The sequence below is a fragment of the Garra rufa genome, chromosome 1 (assembly GCF_049309525.1).
Source record: "Garra rufa chromosome 1, GarRuf1.0, whole genome shotgun sequence".
NCBI lineage: Eukaryota > Metazoa > Chordata > Actinopteri > Cypriniformes > Cyprinidae > Garra > Garra rufa.
The window spans coordinates 17,805,590-17,831,358 of record NC_133361.1 but is presented as its reverse complement, the minus strand read 5'-3'; the positions used below and the strand labels follow the sequence as shown (position 1 = coordinate 17,831,358).

At 36.8% G+C, this 25,769-nt stretch overlaps 1 protein-coding gene across 1 annotated transcript in view; it reads left to right on the top strand.

The window, feature by feature from the left end:
* The window catches only part of LOC141331809 (cytoglobin-1-like), a 19,391-nt gene extending 3,011 nt beyond the window's left edge, over positions 1 to 16,380 (top strand). Inside the window, exons 2-3 of the mRNA XM_073836846.1 lie at positions 6,417 to 6,645; positions 15,590 to 16,380. Of these exons, the coding sequence (XP_073692947.1) occupies positions 6,417 to 6,645; positions 15,590 to 15,757 (397 nt within the window). The 3' untranslated portion in view covers positions 15,758 to 16,380. The remainder of the gene's footprint in view (positions 1 to 6,416; positions 6,646 to 15,589) is intronic.
* Positions 16,381 to 25,769: the final 9,389 nt, after the last annotated feature.

Below are 25,769 nucleotides of genomic sequence, written 5' to 3'. Positions count from 1 at the left end.
AGGTCAGTGGATAAAATCAGATGTTATCATCCATTTTTCTGGACGTTTTGTTCAAACCACCCTTCAAGACACCCTTTCATGTCTGTGACTAGTTGCTGACACACTGTCTCAGACATGCAAAATAGCAGCAAAAAACAACAGTTTACAGTAGTGAGAGACAAAGAAGAGAAAGTGAAGGGCGAGACAACTAGAATCAAAAGCCAAAAAAGAAACAACCAAACTATCAAAATGTCTAGATATCTTATCCAGTTTTTGAACAATTTTCTCATGCTGTCCAAATCAGTACGCAAGCCACTGTGAACTGTCCTCCATGTTGTCAAAGATCAGCTCTCATGTTGCTGCTGTGTGCAGAATCATAACAACAATCAGGAACCAAGGAGCCAAGCACAAAGAAATGGGTATGGTTCAACTCAACATACACTCTTAAAAATAAAGGTGCTTCAAAAGGTTCTACAAGCGATGCCATAGAAGATCCATTTTTGGTTCCACAAAGAACCATTCAGTCAAAGGTTCTTTAAAGAACCATTTCTTGCTTACCCTTTCATAATCTGAAGAACCTTCTTTCACCACAAAGAACCTTTTGTGAAACAGAAAGGTTCTTCTGATGTCAAAGGTTCTTTATGAAACCATTTAGACAAAAAGGTTTTTCTAAGGCATCGTGAAGCACCTTTATTTTTAACCCTCTGGGGTTCTTCGCCGAGCAGTCACACTCAGGGCCCTCACGGTCAAAAGTGACCGGAGCCCTGAAATCATTATTTCTTTTTTTTCAGTAAAATCAATCAAATGTATTTTTGTTCAATAATATTTTTTCTTTTTTTCTGTCGTGTTTTGACAGAATTTTATGATAATAATTAATATTTATGCAACAATTATGATCTATTTTTTCCCATTGAATATAGTAGAATTTTTTTAAATATATATAATTTTTATTCTTTTTTAATTAATGCTGTATTTTAGTTTAAAGTAGATACCTGGCCTATAGAAAATAATTTTTTGAAGTCAGATTTGTGCCATCTGGTGGCGTAGTGAGCATAATTACCAGGCAATATCCTATTTTAACCACTAGATGGATGTAATGCTCCCTATAGAAGGATTTGTGAATTCTAGTTGTTTTTGCACATATTTGCCAATGCCTTTTCAGGTTGTGGATTTTAATATATAAAATTAGATTATCAAAGACTATTTTTTTATTATTTGCCAAGTTTTTTGTTTGTTTGATTGGTTTAACTGGTAATTTGAAGCGCCAGTTTTACTTTATAATACAGTCAGACCAGAACATTGCATTAGAAAGAGAAACAATGGAAAGCATTTTGTTACCCATTGTTTTAATTCTAACTTAATAAAAATGCAGTTCTTTCAGTCATACCATTTTTTTTATTTTGTAACCTTTTTTATAATGAACATTTTGATTTAAATATTTTTTTTGTAAAATTCAATAAACAATAACTCTTATTTAGCACAGCAATTATGAACAGCAACAGCATGGGCAACAAAATAACAGCAAAAGTATAATTATCAAACATTAAATGGAAAATAGAGAAATAAAAATATTTTAAATATCATCCTAACCCTATTTACATATTATGTGCATTCTTTTTTTACATATTCAATGAACAGTACCTCTTATTCAAAAGGCAACAGCAATTATGAACATAAATCTAAAATAACAGCAAAAGTATAACAATTGTCAAACAGTAAATAAAAAAATAGAGGAAAAAAAAGTTTGTTTTAAATATCATCCTAACTATAATTACATATTATTTACATACTAATTGTGATTACAGATCAGGTTGTGACAAATCACAACATAGTGTCTCCATATAGCACTTTGAGCAAATGATGCTTGTTTTGAAATCTTTTTTCCGTGTGTGTGTGTGTGTGTGTGTGTGTGTGTGTGTGTGTGTGTGACATGGTGTATGACTTTTGCATTTTGGATCCAATGTCTCCCTTTTATTTGATTCATACGTCTCACATTTCTCTGTTACAGTGCTCATGCAATCTCATTTGTTTGCCCGTGTGTGTGTGTGTGTGTGTGTGTGTGTGTGTGTGTGTGTGTGTGTGTGTGTGTGTGTGTGTGTGAGTGTATTGTAGTGTTTTGCACTCTTGATGTTTTAGAGAGTCACCCCTTCACAGTTGTGTGCTTTTTTTCTGGATTGTGGCTGATTTGTAGATTGTATGCACAAAAAAACTCTGTATTTTCATATTTTTGCCAATTTCCCATTCATTTCCTATGGCCGGTCATTTTGACCCGAAGACCCTGAGTGTGACAATTTTTTTTACGACCACTTAGACTTTTCCAATCCTGTCCCCAATTTTTTTGTGTGTTCATATACCAAATACCATAAAAGTCACCAGGTTTCATACCATTCCGATGAAGCTACGATTTTTAAAAAAATTTTATTTAAAAAATTCCGGTCAAAAGTGACCGAAGAACCCCAGAGGGTTAAGAGTGTACTGCACCGAATCTAAAGAGAGTATTTGTGATTTTTTATTTTTTTTTGCAAACCATTAAGAGGCTATTTTTCATATCCTCTGACCACTAGGTGGCACTACTCCAAAACTGTGCAGGTAGCCTCAGGCCATGCTTGTTATAACACACACCAAATTTGGTCTCAATACACTAAACTGTTGCGGAGATATAGCCTCACATCCATTTTTGTGTGCTATTCGTCTAATTCGTTCACGTGTTATTCAAGAATGGTTTGACTAATCAACTCGAACTTTTGCCAGGATGGTATGAAGATGATTTGAGCCAATTTTGGTGAAAGTCAGACAAACCATCAAGGATGAGATCGAAAATAGTAGGATTTTTAAACTATTAAAAGTAGCAAAAAAAACAAAACCTTACGATTTTTACATTTTGGTGGTTATTCGACTCGGCATGAGCCAAGGAATCAGAGGTCAAATTTTCCTTCTAGACGTAAAAGTTCAGAAGTTATTAGCAGAAAATGAATGAAACTTTGGACAAGTGGTGGTGCTAGAAAGTTTTAGTCAGAGACTCCAAGCTTGCTATGATTCATGTTAAGACTGTTCTCTATCAGTGTGCCAATTACACAATTTCCCCACAAGCGGTTCTATGGGCTGCCATAGTCTCAAGAGCGGAAGAAGATGAAAAAAGTTGAAAAGACTTGAGATGAAGTACTAAATTTACTAAAACTTATATAAATAATAGTAGAAATCAAAATTACATAAAATAACACTGGTTACAAACTCATTTGTTGATTTTTTCTATGGAACTCAAACTCAAAAAAAATTGACAAATCAAACTATATGAAGCCATACGAGTTAATTTACACTCAATGACAGGCAAGTAAAAAATAATTACTCTTTAATAAGTTAAGCAACAAGCGACTGTCTCATCACATGCATATGGACTCATAAGTGTCTACTTAACTACTTATCTATGCGCTCTGTTTATTATCCCCATGATTGTTTTCGCGTTTCCAGGGAATTTTTACGGCCTTTGTTCGATAACACATGAATCTGGAGTCAAGAGGTTAAGAGCACATGTACTTAAACGTGATTAATGACACACATTAAAATGACAGAGAAGACACAGTTTGTCTTTATCTCCCATTTGATTTGGACATGTGAGGACACGTCTCTTCTTTGGGCATTTACTACATTCTGTCTCCGTTTAATAGGACGGATCTTCCTGTTGCGGTTTAACTCACGGTTCAGTTCTGTTGGCCGTAAGAGATGAAACAGTTGATGGGACTCGTGGGATCAACATCACAGCCACTCTGGCGCTAATCGCATAAGGCATGACTGTAAAAACACAAAAGATAGTTCAGTCAAATAGATTTACTAATCACTATAAACAGCTTTTTTATTATTATTATTATTTTAAGCAAATTAAATGAATTTGTTTTAGAATCTGCAAAATTATTTTACCAAAATAAGAGGGATCATACAAAATGCATGTAATTTTTTTTATTTAGTACTGACCTGAGTAAGATATCCCACATTAAATACATTTACATATAGTGCACAAGAGAAAATAATATGGATTTATAAAAATTACCCCATTCAAAAGTTTACATACACTTGCACTTTTCAGCATTTTTGTGTATTTGAACCCTTTTCAACAACTGTATGATATTGATATCCATCTTCTCACACTGAGGACAACTGAGGGACACATATGCAACTTACAAAAGGTTCAAATGCTCACTGATGCTTCAAAAGAAAACAAAATGCATTAAGAACTTTTTGAATTTGAAGATCAGGGTAAATTTAACTTATTTTGTCTTCTGGAGAACATGTGAGTAGCTTCTGAAGGGCAGTACTAGATGAATGATATTTAGGCAAAATCATTCTAGGCATCTTAATTCTGTTCAAAAGTTCTCTTAATGCATCTAATGCAACTTCATAAATCTTTTTTTTTTTTTTTTTTTTTTTTTTTTTTTGTAGTGTATTTGGTTTCTTTAAAGGCTTGATCAATCGACAATTAAAATAATTGAATCATTTTAGCACCCTTTCCCAGCAGATCATTTTATTATTTACAATAAAGGTATTTTTTTTTATATAGAGTAAACTAGTCCACTCTTGTTCTGTCTAACAGCCGCTATCTAGGATTAACACGTCTGTTCTCTTTCCATCAAAACTTCATCCAAGTATTCGATCCAGCAACATGATTCAACCCAAAAAACCTGAAAGGCTGATCTGACATAACATATCTAACCACATGACAACCAGTTATACAAGTCATGTCAGAGGTGTGAAATATGCCACAAGCTATAATATAATGTACATTATAAAACAATGAAACACTTTGAAGGAAAGTGAAGGGTTGAACAGACAAGAAGATGACACACCATCATAATAAACGCACATTTACGATCAGTTGTTCCCTGGAGGCAAAAATAAATGATCCGAGACAGTTTCAACCCTACGGCTTTCAATGGACAAAATCTGAACTGTGTTACATCAGAACAAACACATAACAGTAGCATTCAGAGTAACTGAATTATTAATCATTTCCAAAAATTGAGCACATTAGCATGAATGCAAAACTTTAAAACAATCACAACACAAACACATGAGCATGTGTCAGAGTACTACGGCACCCATGTCGCACACACTACAGGACCTCAGGGACCTCAACGTCCCTTTAACTGCTACTAGGTCATTTTATCACAACGTTGAGTGAGAAAAGACTTTCCCTGAGTATTATTGGAGTGTTTGTTGTGAGTGGAGGAGAATTTCAGCAATGCTGGTTAAATATTAGATTAGTATTATCTCAGGAACGCTTATCTGTCCAGCTGGGCTGAGATACACGTTCTCACATGCAAACACACACACGACACAGCTCGCTTTCACATGTTTATCTTTAGGATCCTTGTGAAATGCCTACATGCACGGCCCTGCTATAATGCATTTCCCATTAAAACAGGAAGTTTGCATCATGAATGAATGAGGATTCGTACTTTTACTCAGATCATGTGATTACGCGGATCTACTTTTCCAGTGCAAATGCAACAATGCAAAATTAAAATTTTTAATTCAATAAAATACGATCATGTTATGGTCTGTTTGGCTCTCTAAACTGGATGTCGTTCCAAACCTATATGATTTTCTTTCTTCTGTGAAACATAAAAGTGATATATAGGGAATGAATATGAATATGGGAGCCCATGACTCATAATAAAAACAAATAATATTTCACAGAAGAACGGGTTTAAAGAAGTAACTGAAAATTAGCTCGTTTTTCATCAGATTTGGAGAAATGTAGCATTGCATCACTTGCTCACCAATAGATCCTCTGCAGTGAATGGGTGCCGTCAGAATGAGAGTCCAAACAGCTGATAAATACATCACAATAATCCACACCTCTCCAGTCAATCAATCAACATCTTGAGAAGCCAAAAGCTCCATGTTTGTCAGAAACAAATCCATCATTAAGACGTTTTTAACGTCAAAAACCATTGCTTCTGGCTAAAATACGAGTCCATAATTCATAATATTGCGTCCTCCAGTGAAAAGTTTGCCTGATCTGAATCAGGAAAGAAATATGTTTACAAACCATTGATTTTGATGTTTGAGGACAATGGACTATAGACTCAAATTTTGGTTGGAAGCAATGGTTCAAAGTTGAAAAAACCGAAACGATTGATATGTTGTTTAAAAACTTTTGGCTTTTGGCTTCACAAGATGGGAATTGATAGACTGGAGAGGTTTGGATTACTTGTTATGATTTTTATCAGCTGTTTGGACTCACTGCAGAGGATCATTGGTGTGCAAGTGATGCAATGCTATTCTTCAAATCTGATGAAAAAACACTCATCTACATCTTGAATGGCCTGGGGGTGAGAACGTTTTCAGCAAATTTCATTTTTGGTTGAAATATTCTTTTAAATATTATGGTGAATGTGATGAATTTTTGTTTTAATGTAACAAAATGTTTGTTCCTCCAGGTTTTTCTCAAACTTCCCGTTGGCGAAGCAGTACTTCGATAAGTTCCGCGACATGCATCTTGAGGAGATGAAGCAAAGCGTCCCTCTAAAGAAACATGCCGTGCGGGTCATGACCGGCATTAACACGATGGTGGAAAGCCTGCGCGACGAAGAGAAACTCGACGGCGTCTTCAGGCAGATGGGCAAGTCACATGCACTCAAACATAAGGTGGATCCGGTTTACTTCAAAGTGAGTACGAGAGACAACAGCATGATAGAAAGAAAAAAGAAATCTGGTCGTCTCACCTGCATTTATTTGATCCAAAACTACTCAAGTCTTCAGAAATCATTCTAATCTGCTGATTTGATGCTCAAGAAACATTTCTGATTATTATCCATGTTCAAAACAGTTGTGCTGCTTCATATTTTTGTTTAAGAGTGATATTTTATTTTTAAGGATTCAGAGATGAATAAAAAAATCAAAAGAACAGGGGTTCTACAAACCCTATTGTAAATGTTAGAATGGTCATGGATCAGCGATCTCCACGTAAAAAAAAAAAAAAAGTGAATTTTTGGATTTTTTTCAAAACCCACTTTTGTGAAGTAGTCCTAGGTTTTTTGCCCGATTGGAACCAAACCAGTGCAGAAAGATTCTCTGGAAAATGAGCATCAATATTCATCAAAAAAGTCAACCTTTTGACTCACCGTCACAAAGGGATGCTAAAATATTCAAAAGAGGTATGCCAATAACTCCTGAACGGAGTAAGACATCTTTGCGAAACTCAGAACACCTATGTAAAAACTCAATCTGAGGTCGCAGGACAAAAATCGCAGAGCTTGGCCACTTGGTGGCGCTATAAAAATGGCTATACCTGCACAACCATTTGTCCTATCAACATGAAAATTGCAGTGCACGTTTAAAAGTACCACATGTGTCTATAAGGACATTTGTGTATCTCAAAAAAACAATGGCCACCATTGGCCAATGAAGTTTGAGCACCTATTAGACAAGGTTAACGGAGGCCAATCAAAACAAAACTCGCTGAGCCTGTTAAACTAATGGCCCCAAAGGTCTGTGAGAAATGTGAAAGAAATCAGCCACTGGGTATGATATTGCGTTTTCCAAGGGCATAACTGATTGGACATTGCACAGTTTTCGCACAATATTCATATCATATGATAGAACTCTTCATTTTGGACAACTTTGCCTCTAGAACCATTGCTGTCAATCACATCATTTTTTAAATGATTGAGAAGATGTAAAAAAAAAAAAAAAAAGTGTGAACTAGTCCTAGGTTTTTCATCCAATCAGAACCAAACCAGTGCAGAAAGATTCTCTGGAGAGCGAATATCAGTTATCATAAAAAAAGTCCTTTTGACTCACAATCGAAAAAGGATGCAAAAATATTTGAAAGGGGCAGGGACACTTTTAGTAAAATGCCTATAACTCCTGAACGGAATGAGACATCTTTGCCAAACTCAAAACACCTATGTAAGAGCTCAATCTGAGGTTACAGGACAAAAATCGCAGAGCCTGGTCACTTGGTGGCGCTATAAGAAAGAAAAAAACATAAAAATGGCTATACCTATGCAAATCTTGATCCTATCAACGTGAAATTTGCGGTGTACAGTCTTGGTCCAAAGTGCCACACGTGTCTATAAGGACATTTGTGTATCTGAAAAAACAATGGCCTTCATTAGCCAATGAAGTTTGAGCACCTATTAGACAAGGTTAACGGAGGCCTATTGAAACTAAACTTGGTGGGCCTGTTCAGCTAATGGCCCCTAAGGTCTGTGATAAATTTGAAAGAAATCAGCCACTGGGGGCGATATTCAGTCCCTCCAGTTTTTCGCGATTCTGCGATCGCTGAATTTAATGCAAAATCAACAAAATGTCGCATTTTTTTGCGATCCTGCATAATTTGTCATTTAACCGCAAAATAATCGCAAAAAATGGTTATTCAAATATTTCAATAATAAAAAGATTTTAATATATATACATATATATATATATATATATATATATATATCATGTTGATAAAGACGCTGCTCACGTGATGTCTGTGAGCTGTCTGTCTGCAGGGCTCGCAAGATCGATGTCCCGTGGGCTATTGTGTTTTTCAGTCGAGCTACCAAAATGTTTCACTGGCCTGCCGACCCGCTATCGTAAAGTAGAGGGCTTCTGTTGTTGCAAATGGAACGCCATAAAAGTTTTGAATTTGTTAAATAGTATAAGAAAAGTCTTAATTATAATTTTAAAAGTCAGCTAGGGACGGAAAGACGAATCTAAAGGCAATGATGTCATTGAATAAATATGAGCCCTGCACATTTAAAAGTCAAAACGCAGCACTGATGTCTTTAAATGAATGTATCTGAGTAGAACCGACTGTCCTCAGAAACGTGTCGTTGGCATTTTCATTTCATGCTGATAAAACAGCGTTAAAGCTGATTTGTATACAGCCGTTACTAGGGAAACGATAATATTTCAGCGCTCCTAAAGCGCCCCCTTGTGACAGAATTTTAATTTTAATTTTTTAGAATTTTTTCCAATACATTTTCAGCTGTTTATTTTTATGCAGCAAACACATAGGGTTTTTAATGTGCCTTCTAAAAAATCTAAACAATTAAGACAGTAATATTTATGTTTTAAATAAATATGATAAATTATATACTTTATTTATCCCTTTTAATGGTATAAAGGCTGAAATGCCATTGTATAAGATATTGTTTTTGTGTGAATCTGTATCTGAATTATAAATCATGTCATTTTATGACCTAAAATTCTACCTTACATTGTCCAACCCCACTCATTCTGTTCATTTTACTTGTGCAGCTCTTAAAAAGGATCATACATTGCTTTAAATTGATATTTAAAAATTCTGCAGATACACTAAAGAGTGAAATAAAATTTCTTCCTTGATATTTGTTTATATTTGTGTATTGAAAACATATTTGATTGACATTTAGACTCCTGTTTGAATTTCTATATTTAAAAAAAAAAATTAAAAAGCTTTTTTATTTGGGCTAGTTCAATTAATTTTTGGGCTACCAAAATGTAAAGAGTACCTGAGATGCGACTGAAATGAAGTAGGCTATGTACAGTATAAATTTCTACACCTGCTGTTAATGTTTACTAAGGTCACATAAGAATATTGCCCATAGGTTATTTTAAAAGTTCAAATGTATCAGAATAAACAAATTTTATGTTTGATTTGTGTTATGTATGATAATTGAGCCTCTAACATAATACCTAATATGGTAAATGTGATGTCCTAATTATTAATAAATAAATTAAATAATTAAATAAATCGCAAAATTTTTCGCAAATTTCTAGGACTTGCCACCACAAAATTTATAATTTTCATCGCAAAAATCACCAAAAAAAATCGTGAAATCCTGGAGGGACTGGATATTATGTTTCCAATGGCATAAATGATTGGACATTGCACTTTTTTTTTTCTCTCGCACATACACATGATGTTTATATCATATGATAGAACTCTTCATTTTGGACAACTTTCCTCTAGAACCACTGCTGTTAATCAAATTGTTTGTTAAATGATTGAGGAAAAAAAAGAAAGAAAAAAAAAACTAATTTTGCGAACTAGTCCAAGGCTTTTCGCTTAAATCTGGGAGAAAAAAAAAACAAAACAAAAAAAAACACTACAGTACAATTTTCTGGACTCTCTAGGTCAATTATTATATATATATATATATATATATATTTTTTTATTATTATTTTTTTTTTTTTTATTTACCCTTTGGGAAGCTATAATGCAGGGCTATTCAATTAGATCCATTTGAGGGCCGGATTATCGAACTGGAAATTTGAAGCGGGCCAAGGGGATGGGGGCCGTCCCGATCTTTTTCTAGGGGGCCTATACATTTACATTGAAATGCATATTCACTAAAATGAACTAATATTACCAACACCAACATCTATAAAAGGTTAAGGTGCTGTCTGTCAATCAATAAAAAAATAAATAAAAAAAATCACACATTTTTTTTAATTAATCATGAACAATCGCAGATTTATATATTTATAACAAAGTATTTTTAAATATGTGTTTAATAGCATCTTTTTACCAAGTAGCCTATTATTAATGAAGTATTGATATCAATATTGCTACTGGTGTCTCTATTAAATGAATTTTCTCTCAGTTTTACATATTAATTATGTCCATTCAACATTACAGTAGAATTGAAAGCCCAACATTTAATAGGCTCTGAAATATATAACAGCTTTTAATTTAGGTGATTTTAAAACAATCTTCACATAAACTATAAATTGTATATGCATAAAATATACAGATTATTATTGCCATATACTGGTTATAAAAGTTATTTAATGTTTTTAATTTTACATAAGTGTTTGTTTACCACAAAGTATATTTTGGCCATCAAAATAAGGCAAGGCAAGGCAAGGCAATTTTATTTCTAAAGCACGTTTACAACAGCGACTGCTGACCAAAGTGCTGTACAATTCCAACTTCACAAAACAACATTCGACAATTTCAATGCATAAATTACACACATGTATACACTTATACTTAAATAGAAACAAAATTAAAAGGCTAAAGAATAAAAATATGTCTTAAGATGAGATTTGAAGCTTACAATATCTGGAGACAACCTAATATATGCTGGTAAATCGTTCCACAATCTAGGGGCAGCAATCGAGAAGGCACGATCACCTTTTAATTTCAGACGTGATCGAGGCACGAAAAGCAACCTACTGTCGGATAACCTTAATGTTCTACCACAGTTTCTAGGGAGGAGGAGATCTGTAATATATTCCGGAGCTTGACCATGTAATCCTTTGTAAACAAACAGCAACACCTTAAATTTAATGCGATATTCAACTGGTAGCCAGTGTAAAGAAGCAAGAATCGGTGATATATGATCCCTCTTTCTAGTTCCGGTAAGGAACCTGGCAGCGGCATTCTGTACGAGTTGCAGACGCGATAAAGTAGATCTAGACACACCAAGATAAAGTGAGTTACAATAATCGAGCCTAGATGTAACAAACGCATGAATCACAGTCTCCAAGTCTTTAGGCGATAAAAATGATTTCAACTTCACGATAGATCTAAGATGATAAAAACTGTTTTTAACAACTGCGTTAATTTGTTTTTCAAACTTTAAATCATTGTCAAATATTACCCCTAGGTTTTTCACATGCGCATGGGAGTTAGCAGATAGTGAGCCTAACTGATTGTTAATCAAAGTAATAGAGGCAGGTGGGCCAAAAACTACAATCTCAGATTTGGAGTCATTTAATGTTAAAAAATTGGCAGCCAGCCAAGATCTAACCTCGGTCAGACAATTTAGCAGAGGAAGTATGTTGCAATGATCCTTATGGTTTAGCGGAAAATAAACCTGCGTGTCATCTGCATAAAAATGATAAGGAATATTATATTTCTGAAAAATACGACCCAAAGGAAGCAAATATAACGAAAATAACAACGGACCCAAAATAGAACCCTGAGGCACACCACAATTTAAAGGGACTGAAGAAGAAGAGAAATTTCCGATCTCCACCGAAAAAGATCTGCCAGAGAGGTAAGATGTAAACCATTCTAACGCAGAGCCTTGAATACCCACGCAAATTCTCAATCTTTCAAGCAGGATTTTGTGATCAATGGTATCAAACGCTGCACTTAAATCTAAAAGGACTAGAATGGAAGACTTTCCTAAGTCTGCTGCCACCAACAGATCATTCAATACCTTTAACAAAGCAGACTCTGTACTATGATACCTCCTAAAACCCGACTGATGCTTGTCTAACAAATTATTAGAAGTTAGATATGCTGTCACTTGATGAAAAATCACTTTCTCCAAAACTTTAGATAAAAAACACAATTTTGAGATAGGACGATAGCTATCGAGACTATAAGGATCAAGGCTGGCCTTTTTTCTAAGGGGATTTACTACTGCATGCTTTAAAATTAAGGGAACGGTCCCTTGGGATAGGCTACTATTAACAATGAGTAGAATTAATGGTTCAACTGTTCCTAAAACATCCAACAATAAACGAGGAGGTACAACATCAAGAGAGCAAGAGGAAAGCTTCATTTTCTGAAGCACTTCAGAAAGAAAGGAGGGAGAAACAGGGTCAAACTCAGTCAGAGAAACAGGACATGGATCAGTAATAGAGACATCTGGATCAGACTGCCTAATACCGAAACGAATACAGTCAATTTTATCGACAAAATAATGCAGAAACTTTTCACAAATTGTGGTAGAGGCATCAGGAAATAAAAGAGTAGAAGGATTTAAAACCTGATCAATAGTGTTAAACAAAATCTTAGGACAGTGAGCATGTTTTGAAATCAAACTAGCAAAATAACTTTCCCTGGCCGTCTTGACTGAGTGCTGATAATTTGTCATACAGTCTCTCATGATATCATATGAGACTTGGAGCTTATCCTTCTTCCACTTTCTTTCAGCCTTCCTCCATTCCTGTCTAGAAGTCCTAGTAACATTATTAAGCCATGGTTTCACCTGAGGTTTGAGTTTCATACTTTTAAAAGGAGCAACAGAGTCCAAAACATTGTTACAGTGAAAATTGAATAGAGAAAGCTGCTCATCCACAGACAGATCTAAAAAGGAAGTCATGATGGGGCAAATGTCACTTGAAAATGCATCTGCAAACAAACACGCAGTAGAAGAGTTCACAGAACGGATTTTGCGACCACAGGGTATAGAGTCGGCCATTGGAATATTAAGAACAGAGTTAAACAATACTGGTTTATGGTCGGAGAAACAAAAGTCATCAATTTGCAAATTTAAAACTGAAAACCCCAATGACAAAACCAGATCTAATACGTGACCCTTAGCATGTGTAGGCTTAGACACAGACAAAACCAAATTAAAAGAGTCAATCATTTGAAGAAACTCATTAACCAGGGGATGAGAAGGACAACACACATGAATATTGAAATCTCCTAAAATTAGCAGTTTGTCATAAAAAGGAACCAGAGAAGATAAGAACTCAGAGAATTCATGTAAAAACAAACTGTTGTAATGGGGTGGACGATAGATTAAGGCACAGACAAGAGCATTGTCAGTGCCAAACTTAAGTAGTTGAACTTCAAAACTACTGAAGTAGTCCACAGGTAGTAACCGGCACTTAAAACTGTTCTTACAAATAGTCGCAACCCCTCCACCACGACCAGTTAACCTTGGAGAGTTTATAAAATTACAATCATCAGGGGAAGCTTCAAAAAGGGGACCATTGTCACCATTCTTTAGCCAAGTTTCAGTTATAAACATACAATCCAGATTTCGAGATGTAAAAAAGTCGTTGATTATAAAAGTTTTATTTAAAATCGATCTTACGTTTAGAAGAGCCATTTTCACGGTAGTTGTCTCCGAAACTCTGCGTAGTAATGCTACGCCGGCGCCGTCATTCTTCCGCTGTAAAGGAACATATTCCAACACTCTGAGATTGCCTAGATTCGCCCCAGCCTGAGAATGAGATCTTAGAAAAGCCCGATTAGGAACCAGTCTGTCTGCCGTGTCCAGACGCTGAGGCCAGAGAGGAGAAAGGTAGGAGAGTCTCAATCCACACTTGAAAGTCCCGTTGATCGGGGCGCAAGCAGGCAAAGCAACAGAAGCATAATCCAATAGCTCCGTGCGATAGCGGAGAGCTCTCCTTAAACGCACTAAGTTACCGCTGCGTTTTCCCCGTTTTCTCGGCCGTCTTTTTCTATGTAGGAGACAACCAGATACACGACATATAGTAGATGGAATCCGAGCAAGGAACGGGGGTTTAAACGATCCGCGTCCACGTTCGTCGTAACCCATGCAAGTGGAGTCAACAGTCGAAGATTGCAGACTAAGAAGAAACTGGCGATCATATATAATTGATGATGACACTTTATGCACTGATTGGCACACAAAAAGCATCAGAGCTAAAACAAACAGCATTAAATGCTGCAGAGATTGCGGACGACGGCAGGCCAGCAAACAGAGCGGCGCCATCTTGGGGCTTGGTTCACATACACAAACGAATAACATAACATTCAAATTGGATCAAAAGAGCTTTAAAGTGCTTAAAATGGTTGTGCAAAATGCTTGAAAGTCATTGAAAAGTGCTTGAATTTCTCTCTCAAAAGGTTGTAAACACTGAAATGAATAATGTAATAACATTCGACTATGCTTAAGTTGGTGTGACTTCTGGTTGTCTGACATAGCGTACATCAGCGCTGTTAATAACAGAATTCTGAGCAGAATTTGAATGATTCTCACTGATCTTTCAGCAACCTTAATTCATTCTGGGCGAATTCAAACACTTTTCACTGGATCTCGCAGCACTGTGCAGTAACAGTGTCGCGAAATCAACTCTGGTTCCCGAGGCTGTTCTGAGCTTGGACAAGTGTGTTTGCGTTGCGGTCCGAGCTGATAAACGGTCCGCGCTGCGCAGCTCAAACGTGGCGCGCTTTGGTTTCTCTTTCACTTCGTTTGCCGTTTAATGTTTCTCATATGAAACAGAAATACCAGCGTTTATGAGTTGAATAACGCTGTGGTCGCGCCATTGCGACCGCTCACAAAATTTAGTCGCACCGTCAGAAAAAATGCGACCATTTATCAAATCTGCCGTCTATTGATGCTGCGATCTCCGGTAGATTGTTGTTGTTCTTGGCTCTCTTGCTTTTCTTTTTTGGCTGGCCCGCCGCCTAGTGAACAATCTAATTAGTGCAAAAACCATTCAAGCCACCTGCTGCTAACTCGGGCCGGACGAAGATGATTGGCGGGCCGCATTGGGCCCGCGGGCCGCCAATTGAATAGCCCTGCTATAATGGGTTTGTTTAGAAAAGGGGCCTGTCCGAAATTACCCAAAATCCTATAAAGCCTAAAAAAAACCTCAAAACTTCACAAAATGTGCTGAGCACATGCAGTGATTTAAAACGAGCATGCAAAGTTTTAAGGAGATCAGACCACAGCTGGTGCTGTAAGTCATAAATGTTAAAAAACAACATTTCTATGGTAAATTACCTGTATTGCTTGCTACATAATGTCTTTTTTCATATGTGCTTAAGTGCCCTGAAGTGCTTGAAAACCCCCAGTAATCGCTGCTTGCAGCTATATTTTGAAATAGAAGTCTTTGTAACATTATGAAAGTCTTTACTGTCACTCCTGATCAATTGAATAAATGCTTGCTGAATAAAACCATGAATGTCTTACTGCAGATTCTGGCTGATGTGATTCTGGAGGTGCTGGTGGAAACTTTCCCTCAGGGCTTCAGTCCAGCATCAGTGCAGAGCACCTGGTCTAAACTCATGGGCGTCCTGTGCTGGCAGATGAACAAAGTCTACGCTGAAGTCGATTGGGAATCCATCAAAACCTCTGCAAAGTAAAGGAGAGAATATATGCATAACAATACGATTTAAACCAAAGATGTATATTTGAATCATTTCTATAAGTGAAAAAAAAAACGTGGAAAATAAAGGCATGTTGTTGTAATCAGAGAAAATGAGCTCATGCCAGATGATGTTTTATAAATGTCGATGGACCCTACGTGACATTTTATCTGGACTTTATCGATGTCAGATCCCTAGCAACTGTTATTCAGCTCAGATGATAAACACACATATAAATCAGTGAAGAAATCTCAAGCTCTCTGCAGCCCGTCTCCCATTAAATATTTACACATACTCCAGATAAACCATGGGTCTGTACACAAACACGACCTCCTTCAGATACAAAAATGTGCATTTCTGATTAAACATTTGGGTCTCTGCTGGAGCTTTAGATAAATACCCAGTTCATCTGAAGCGGATGTTTTTGAAAGAGACGAGTGCTTTTGTATTAGTCGTTTTCTTTTGTGTGCTTTGAGCATAAAACTAATCAAAATGAGTAGAAGGGACTGTTCTGTCTTACTTAAGCCACTAAACTGATTTCTTTTTGTACTTATTCAGATGTTTTGTACGTGAAAAAGAATCACTCATTCATAAATAAACATTAAAGAAATAAACTTGAAGAGGCTTGCACTTTCTTCTGTATGTATTTTAGAGAAATATTTTGTTTACCTGCATGCTATATGATCATTAACCAACGTCAGAGAACCTTGAACATGCAAATGCAATACTTAATTATTAAAATATTTATTAAGTTACGATGCTCAAAACTCAATGCAAAGGGAGATATTGTCTTTTACAGAACTGATTAATCAACCCTTTAAAGTAAATATACTGAGTGAAAGAGGTTTGAGAATGTTTGTAAGAAATAAGAATTTGTGCATTTTAATGAGTTTGGAAGACAAAAGCCTTTCAGTAATACATAATAAAACATGCTTAAATAACCTAGTGATATTCAAATATAATGAGTATTTGATGCAATGTTAAAACACTTCTTAAACCTGAAATGATATTTGTAAATCCATTGGTCAAATGCCGTGTCGCCAGCTGACCAATGACTAGTCTATGTGTGAATGTCCACAAAACTGGACTTTCTGTGCACATAAGCGGTAGACTATTTTAGAAAGGAAAATTTAAGATGAGGTCCAATTGAAAAAAAATGCGTCCATTACGTCGGTTATTCCAGCTGAAAGAAAAATACAGTTCAAAACTTCTCAGGTCACGTATGTAACCATGGTTACCTGAGAAGGAGAACGAGACACTGCATCCTCTATTGTCCTCTAGAGGATGCAGTTCGAGTTCCCTCAGAAGGGAACGTCTCAGGTTACATATGTAAACATGGTTCCCTGAGAAGGGGAACTCGAACTGCGTCCTCTAGAGGACACTTGGAAGGGAACTACTGTACTATGATTCACAGGAAAATGTAATTTTACTGTAAAACTTCCCGCTATTGTAATTGATGCTTTACATATTCTACAGTATGGATTTGTTCACTTTACGAACTATACGAACTAAGAAGAAGAAAGACGAAGATGCGAACATTATCGCTTGTTGCTCATAACAGTTGCATAGAAGCAATAGATTTTACTGTAATAAAGCTAGTAGGCTTAGTAGCAACACGAACACAATCATGTAGTCCGCCAATATTGTTGTTGCTGTTACGTGTGACGCAGCCAACACGTGATGTGATGACATCATCGTTTCACAAAATATACGGATTGGCTGTACACACGAAACCGCGAGGGTGTCGTTTTCAGATTTATCCACTTTGGGACCCGGTTTCAAAAAATAGCGGTTTCAGTCTCCTAAAACGCCGGATCCGTGTGGATGAAACGCCAATACGATAAAAAATGTATACGTATACAGCGAAACGCGTCTCCGTGTGGACAGGCCCTTATTTATTAAGAAAAATGATCCAGTGTTACATATCTGTGCGTTGCAAAAGTATGTGAATCTCTTGGATTAGCAGTTAATTTAAAAGTGAAATTAGAGTCCATCTGTTCAAATGTGTTTTCAGTTAGTGCAATGACTATCAAATGTCAGTATAACCTGTTTTATTTATCAAAGTCTGATCATGTTTGTAGAAGTGAATCATATCACGAACAAAGGATATTACTGAGGACCTCGGAAAAAGAGTTGACATTGCTCATCAGGCTAGACAAGGTTACAAAACTATTTCTAAACAGTTTGAACTCCACAAATCTATGGTCAGACAGATTTTGTACAAATGAAGGAAATTCAAGACTACTACCTTCCTAAAAAGTGGTCGACCACAAAAGATCACTCCAAAGCGGACTGTTTCATAGTCTGTGAGGTTGCAAAAGTTCCCAATTGGTAACTTCTAAGTAACTTCTAAGCAACTAAAGATCTTTCTCACATTGGCTAATGTTAATGTTCATGAATCCACTATCAAGAGAACACTGAGCAACCAATGGTTTCAAGATGAAATCCAAATTCTTGATAAAGATCATATGGACAAGCTAGAGGGTGGATGAAACCAAAATTGAACCTACCGGTTTAAATGAGAAGCTATTATTTTCAGAGAAAATTTGTTATTTTTATTTTTGCTGTAGTGTGTAAATAGGAAATATCAGTTTACATTTCCAAACATTCATTTTGCCACTAACTGTAATAATCCAATGAGATGTCTGTGAGATTTCAGCTAGTGAAAATATTAGTGTTCTAATCATTTTGGCCACCATTTTTCTTCTCACTGATATTAAAAAATGACATTAAAAACACTTTGCTAAGTTAGCTTTTTAACTCAAAATAAAATGAATAGATATTGCTGTTATTTTATAATGCTTTGTTCTGGTTTGTTGTGTAATGTTTGACATATACCCTATCCTGGATCTAAAGAACATTTTTATGTTTATGCAAAAATAAAAACAAATTTTTTTTTATGTATTTTCACATTTTAAAGTCAATAAATGTTATATTTGTGACAAAAACAGTGTTTTCTTTTTAGACTACACACAATTAAAGCAATAATGCTTGACTGTATAAGCATGTTTCTTCACAGGGACCAAAAAATAAGGTTAAAAATCATTGGTATTACTATCCTTGTAGTGACATTTGGTTTCCATAATGCAAAGAATCTCAACTCTGACCCTTAAGGCCTACTTTTCCTGTGGAGTTGAGCTCCAACCATAATCAAAAACAACTGAACAGGCTTATCAAAGTCTTCAGGACTTTGAAAAGTGGATCTCGAGAGCCGGTGTTGGGAACCCCTGTTCTAGCAGATGCGAACAGTCTGAATAAAGAATGAAACCCTGATCAGATCAAACACACCTGCCTGTATTTGGCAAGTAATCCTTAAGACTTTCATTAGATTGTTCAGGTGTGTTTGATTAGAGTTGGAACCAAAATCTCTAGGACATTTGTCCATCAGTGTTCTTTTAGTATTACATAGAGAATGGGAATCTACATCAATGCGCACTGCATTTTGGGTGTTTGGGCCGTACAATGACAACAAATACAAATCACCAGAGGATAACTTTTTACAGTAAACTATGTTGAAAACAGTTGTGCTGCCAGATATTTTTGTTAAAACATGCCACAAAAACTGATCATAATTTCACATAACATTAACTGTAGTGGTTTTGTGACTGACACCATGTTAAAGTTTTGGAAGCAAACACTGTTATTAAATCTCTATTAAATGAGTCAGTGAGTGATGAGTGATGTTTTTATCAGCGCATTGATGTGCAGTCTATGTCCGTGTGGGATAATCTGCAGCAAAGCAGAGATATTCAGCCTCTGACCTGATCAAACTTTGCAAAGGAACTGAGAAAACTTCATTATCAAGAGCTGTGTGATAAAACCAGAGTTAGACAGATAAACTACGAATGGAGTAAGTGAGCGGAACTCAGCAGGATAAATGTCATTATATAGCTGTGTGTGTGTGTGTGTGTGTTTACACAGATGTAGAAACGCCCTGCAGCATCAGACCGACAGACAGAAAGATCTGACCACCTACCGCTCACAAGTGGACCACTCAAGCGGAAACAGAGCCGCACTTCTTACACACCACATTCTTTCCCCGTTTTATCGCCACAGGATTTTTTCAGTAGAAATCCAGTTCCTAAAACTCCCAGGTCTGCTCTGTGTGAAGAGGTTTCTGATTAGAAAGATAGACAGAGAGAAAGAAAACAGTTGAGCACACATGCAATGTTAGGTTTCCATGTTTTACAGGGACATCCAAAATTTACTTTTCCCTGACCCTACCCCTAAACCTAACCCTTGCCCTCATACAACACATTCTGTATTTTCAGATTTAAAAAAAAAAAAAAAAAAATTCTGGATTACTTACAGTCAAGCCTGAAATTATTCATACCCCTGTCAAATTCTGACTTAAAGTTACTTTTATTCAAACAGCAAGTTTTTTTACCGGAAATGACGCAGACTTCTCCCAGAAGATAATAAGATGATGTACAAGAGGCATCATTATGGAAAAAAATTTATTACTCATCTTTTATTTACATCTGAACAAAAAGTGGCATGTCCAAAATTATTCATACCCTTTTCAATAATAAATAGAAAACGCTTCCTATAATTGCTGATCAGCTTTTTTGCATGTCTCCACTGGTATTTTTGCCCATTCATCTTTAGCGATAAGCTCCAACTCTTTCAGGTTGGAGGGTCTCCTTGCCGTCACCCTGATCTTTAGCTCCCTTCACAGATTCTCAATTGGATTTAAGTCAGGACTTGTTAATGTTTTTGTCTGCTAACCATTTATTCACCACTTTTGCTGTGTGTTTTGGGTCATTGTCGTGCTGAAATGTCCACTGGTGCCCAAGGCAGGTTTCTCTGCAGACTGCCTGATGTTGTTATTGAGAATTTTGATGTACTGCTCCTTTTTCATGGTGCCATTTACTGTGATTAGGTTTCCTGGTCCACCGGCGGAAAAACACCCCCAAAACATTAGGTTCCCAGCACCATGTTTGACAGTGGGGATGGTGTTCTTAGGGTTGAAGGCTTCTCCTTTTTTTAAGCCAAATGAAGGCTACATCATTGTGGCCAAACCATTCAATTTTTGTTTCATCTGACCATAAAACAGAAGACCAGAAGTCGTCTTCTTTGTCCAGAAGAGCATTTGCAAAGGCCAAGCGGGCTATTGTGTGCCTTATCTGGAGAAGTGGTGTCCTCCTTGGTCTGCATCTGTGGAGCCCAGCGGTGTTCAGTGTCTGTTGGACTGTCTGCCTTGAGATGTTGCCACCAGCAGAGCCCAGATTCATCAGGATGGCGTTGGTGGTGATCCTTGGATTCTTTTCTACCTCTCTCACTGGCCAGCACAGGTGTTCCTTTTGGCTTCCGACCACAGCCATGTTTGGGGACACACTAAGTAGCGTACAATGACAACAAATACAAATCACCAAAGGAAAAAAAAAAAACGGTTACATTTGCATTATTATTATTTTAAATAGCTGCTTGCAGTTGCTTAGAATAACCCTGCTGAAAAAAACAGCATATGCTGGTTAGGTATGTTTTGGTGCTGGGATGCTGGTCCTTTGCTGGTTTATGCTTGTCATTTGCTGGTTTATGCTTGTCATTTGCTGGTTTATGCTTGTCATTTGCTGGTTTATGCTGGCCCTTTGCTGGTTTATGCTTGTCATTTGCTGGTTTATGCTGGCCCTTTGCTGGTTTATGCTTGTCATTTGCTGGTTTATGCTGGTCCTTTGCTGGTTTATGCTGGCCCTTTGCTGGTTTATGCTTGTCATTTGCTGGTTTATGCTGGTCCTTTGCTGGTTTATGCTGGCCCTTTGCTGGTTTAAGCTGGCCCTTTGCTGGTTTATGCTGGCCCTTGCTGGTCCTTTGCTGGTTTATGCTGGTTATCCTTGACCAGCAACATGACCAGCATAAACTAGCAAATTACCAGCATAAACCAGCAAAGGGCCAGCATAAACCAGCAAACGACAAGCATAAACCAGCAAAGGGCCAGCATAAACCAGCAAACGACAAGCATAAACCAGCAAAGGGCCAGCATAAACCAGTAAATGACAAGCATAAACCAGCAAAGGACCAGCATAAACCAGCAAATGACAAGCATAAACCAGCAAAGGACCAGCAAAGGACCAGCAAAGGACCAGCATAAACCAGCAAATGACAAGCATAAACCAGCAAAGGACCAGCAAAGGACCAGCAAAGGACCAGCATAAACCAGCAAAGGGCCAGCTTAAACCAGCAAAGGACCAGCATTAACCAGCTAAAACCAGCATCCCAGGACCAAAACATACCTAACCAGCATATGCTGTTTTTTTCCAGCAGGGATATGGACTAATCCCTGCTGAAAAAAACTGCTAAAACCAGCCTAGGCTGGTTGGCTGGTTTTAGCTGGTCTCCCAGCCTGACCAGCTAAGAGCAGCCTGGCCAGGCTGGGAAAGTGGCCAAACCCCCTCTTAAACCAGCCTGCTGGGATATTTGAATCTTTTCCATTCATTCAAGCGCTCAATCGTGTAGCCAGAAAATGACACATACACAACATAATACACGCTCATAGAAATCATAACTGCCTTCTATTGTACCATACACAGGACCAAACTGATTTAACTTTTTTGCAGTTTTTAATAATTATGTGGCACGATATATCTAATAGATAAAATAAACACACTAAAGCTTGATCTCAGCCAGTTGATTTATAAGCGACACACCGCTCTGCACAGTTTGTGTATCTCTAACTACTTCATACGTTTGTGCTATTCGACCGTGAATAAGTGCCCTGCGGACATCACAGGTTATTCCGGAAAGATTCGAGTTTGAAAGGTGCATATATGTTCCATTCAAAGTGCATTAAAGTGTGCAAGATGAATTTAAATGTTAATCATTTACAGAGCTATGTTATGACACACTTCTCTAGTATGTTTCGTCTGTGTGTGAAGACGCTGAAGGTCATATCGCAGCGCAAATCCATGAATAAATTTTCTGAAGTGAAGTAAACTTGCAATTCTGAAATCAATGATATTGTGAATGCACTACATCAAATAACTTTTACTTGGACTTAAATGGAACAAATACAAGAACTATGAATCAGAACTATAAATCAGCGGTTGATTTATGAACACAGAGAGTGATCGTAACGAGCTGTATCACGCATAACATTCACAAACGTGTTTTGTACATTATTCATAGCGTGAGCACTTACACATTCAAGTGGATCAGAGATTCTGAATCTGTTATAACTAATAAATACAAATGAAAAAGCCAGATGTTGGTCGAGTTGTTTATTTTCATTGAGCTGCTTTCACCATTGTGTTGTTTCAAGCTGAAAAGCAGAAAATTGCATTTCACTTTAGATCTGGTTTCCACTCTGGGCATGGGAGCAGATATGGCCGATCATAACACAGCAGGCATTCTAATGTGTTTTTAACTGTTTAATAACAATTTTAACATTTTAAAAGAAATTATAACTTTTATTCAGCGAGAATGTGTTAAATTGACAAAAACTGATAGCAAAGACTTGAAAAGAACTGTGTTTTAAATAAAGTCTATTGTTTTTAAGTTTTTATTCATCTAAGAATCCTAAAATATTCCTGAATCCTGAATATTTGGCAGCACAACTGTTGCCAACATAGATAATTGTAATAATAAATCAGCATATTAGAATGATTTCTGAAGGAACATGTGACACTGACGCCCGGAGTAATGGCTGATGAAAATTCAGCTTTGCATCAAAGGAATTTTTATTTTTTAAATGCATATTAAAATAGAAACCATTATTTTATATGGTAATAACATTTTGCAGTATTATTGTTTTTTTTTTCTGTATTTTTGATCAATAAATGCAGTCTTGATGAGCATATAAGACTTGTGTATGTAACAGCAGTGCGTGACCCTGGACCATAAACTAGTTTTAAGTAGCACGGGTATATTTGTAGCAATAGCCAACAATATATTGTATGGGTCAAAATTATCGATTTTACTTTTATGTCAAAAATCATTAGGATATTAATTGAACATCATGTTCCATGAAGATATTTTGTAGATTTCACTGTAAATATATCAAAACTGAACCTTTGATTTGTAATATGCATTGCTAAGAACATGGACATTTGCATAACTTCAAAGGCAATTTTCTCAATTTTTCATTTATTTATTTTTTGCACCCTCAGATTTTAGATTTTTAAATAGTTGTATCTTGGCCAAATACCGGTCATAAACTGCCTTTTTATTGTTTTGTACTGTTCTCTGAGGTCTACTTATAATGTTAACAATATTTATACATCAGAAACTATCAGAATTTAGAAAGTTTAGGCTATTTTCTATCTTTGTTTTGCCCACTGCTATGATTGGCTAATAGGTGTTTATGTTTGACAGCCTACATTCTTTATAGATGGACAAAAAAAATACTTAATAGTACATATGAAAGGATCTATAATAGACAAAGCAATAGTGACCATGTGATAAAAACAGTTACTCACACTTGTTGGATCCAATATAGTCGGCACAGCATCGTCTTTTAGTTTCAGTCTTTCTGAAAATCCTGCGTCGAATTGTGCCTTGTTTGTTAATGAATCTGTTGTAAAATGAAGTAAATAAATGACCAAGTTCTCTCTGGATCATCATTAAAAATAAAAGTTCATCCACTATTTTCTAACATTGGGATCACAAGGAAGGCAATGGGAAGTTTTTCCTCAACTTTTCACTTCAGAGCATCTCATTGTTTACACCAGTGTTTCCTAACCACTGTGCCATGGGACACATACAGTCAAACCCAAAATTATTCATACACCAGATATAATTTTTGATATCCCTGCTTAAAAAAAACAGCATATGCTGGTTAGGTATGTTTTGGTGCTGGGATGCTGGTTTTAGCTGGTTTATGCTGGTCCTTTGCTGGTTTATGCTGGTCATGTTGCTGGCCAAGGACCAGCATAAACCAGCTACAACCAGCTAAAACCAGCAAAGGACCAGAATAAACCAGCTACAACCAGCTAAAACCAGCAAAGGACCAACATAAACCAGCTAAAACCAGCAAAGGACCAGAATAAACCAGCTACAACCAGCAAAGGACCAGCATAAACCAGCTACAACCAGCTAAAACCAGCAAAGGACCAGAATAAACCAGCTACAACCAGCTAAAACCAGCAAAGGACCAACATAAACCAGCTACAACCAGCTAAAACCAGCAAAGGACCAGCATAAACCAGCTAAAACCAGCAAAGGACCAGCATAAACCAGCTACAACCAGCTAAAACCAGCAAAGGACCAGCATAAACCAGCTAAAACCAGCATCCCAGCACCAAAACATACCTAACCAGCATATGCTGGTTTTCTCAGCAGGAATATTTTTTTACTAGTGGGTGCAGGACACTATAGTTCAAAGCGCTGCACGTTTTGGACGTTGTGGGCGTCGGGGAGAGTTGAAGTCAGGTCAACTTTATGGTAATGAGCTATGACGCGGTTCGGCGGCAACCAATCGGTATGTAGAAGTTCACCGCTTGAGAGGTTTCCAAAGAACGCAGTCCTGTAAACTTTGGTTCCGGCCACATTAGTTCCCAAGGAAAATGGAGGAGAAGTTAATTATTGCTGTGGCGGGTTTCCCCATAATCTACGACGTGTCCCTGTTTGCGTACGAGGACATAAATAAAAAAAATTATGCATTGACCAAGGTGTCTGAGATTTCGTTAGCAAACATGTAACTACAATTAAATTCAATTTCTTATTTTCACGTTTAAAATATTTAATGAGGTTAACTTACACCCTACCTGTGGTCAGTCTGCACAAGATCGACATGCTTGTTTGCTTTGCGGCCGCTTTAAATACAAGACCAAGCGTTCGATCGTCAGAGTGTCAATGAATCTACAGCATTGCTGGCAGAGCGACCAGAGCTAATTTTGACGCTCTCGTCAGCGGCAGTGTGAACACACAGTTAGAGCATTGATTGTTTCTATAGCAACCGGGACTTCTAACGGCAGCTGCAGTGACGCGCTGACTTTACTAATCAAGATTTGCTCTTTCACTAAGAAGGCGGAGCTTCGCGGTCATAATGAGCATTGCATTTTCCCCATTCAAA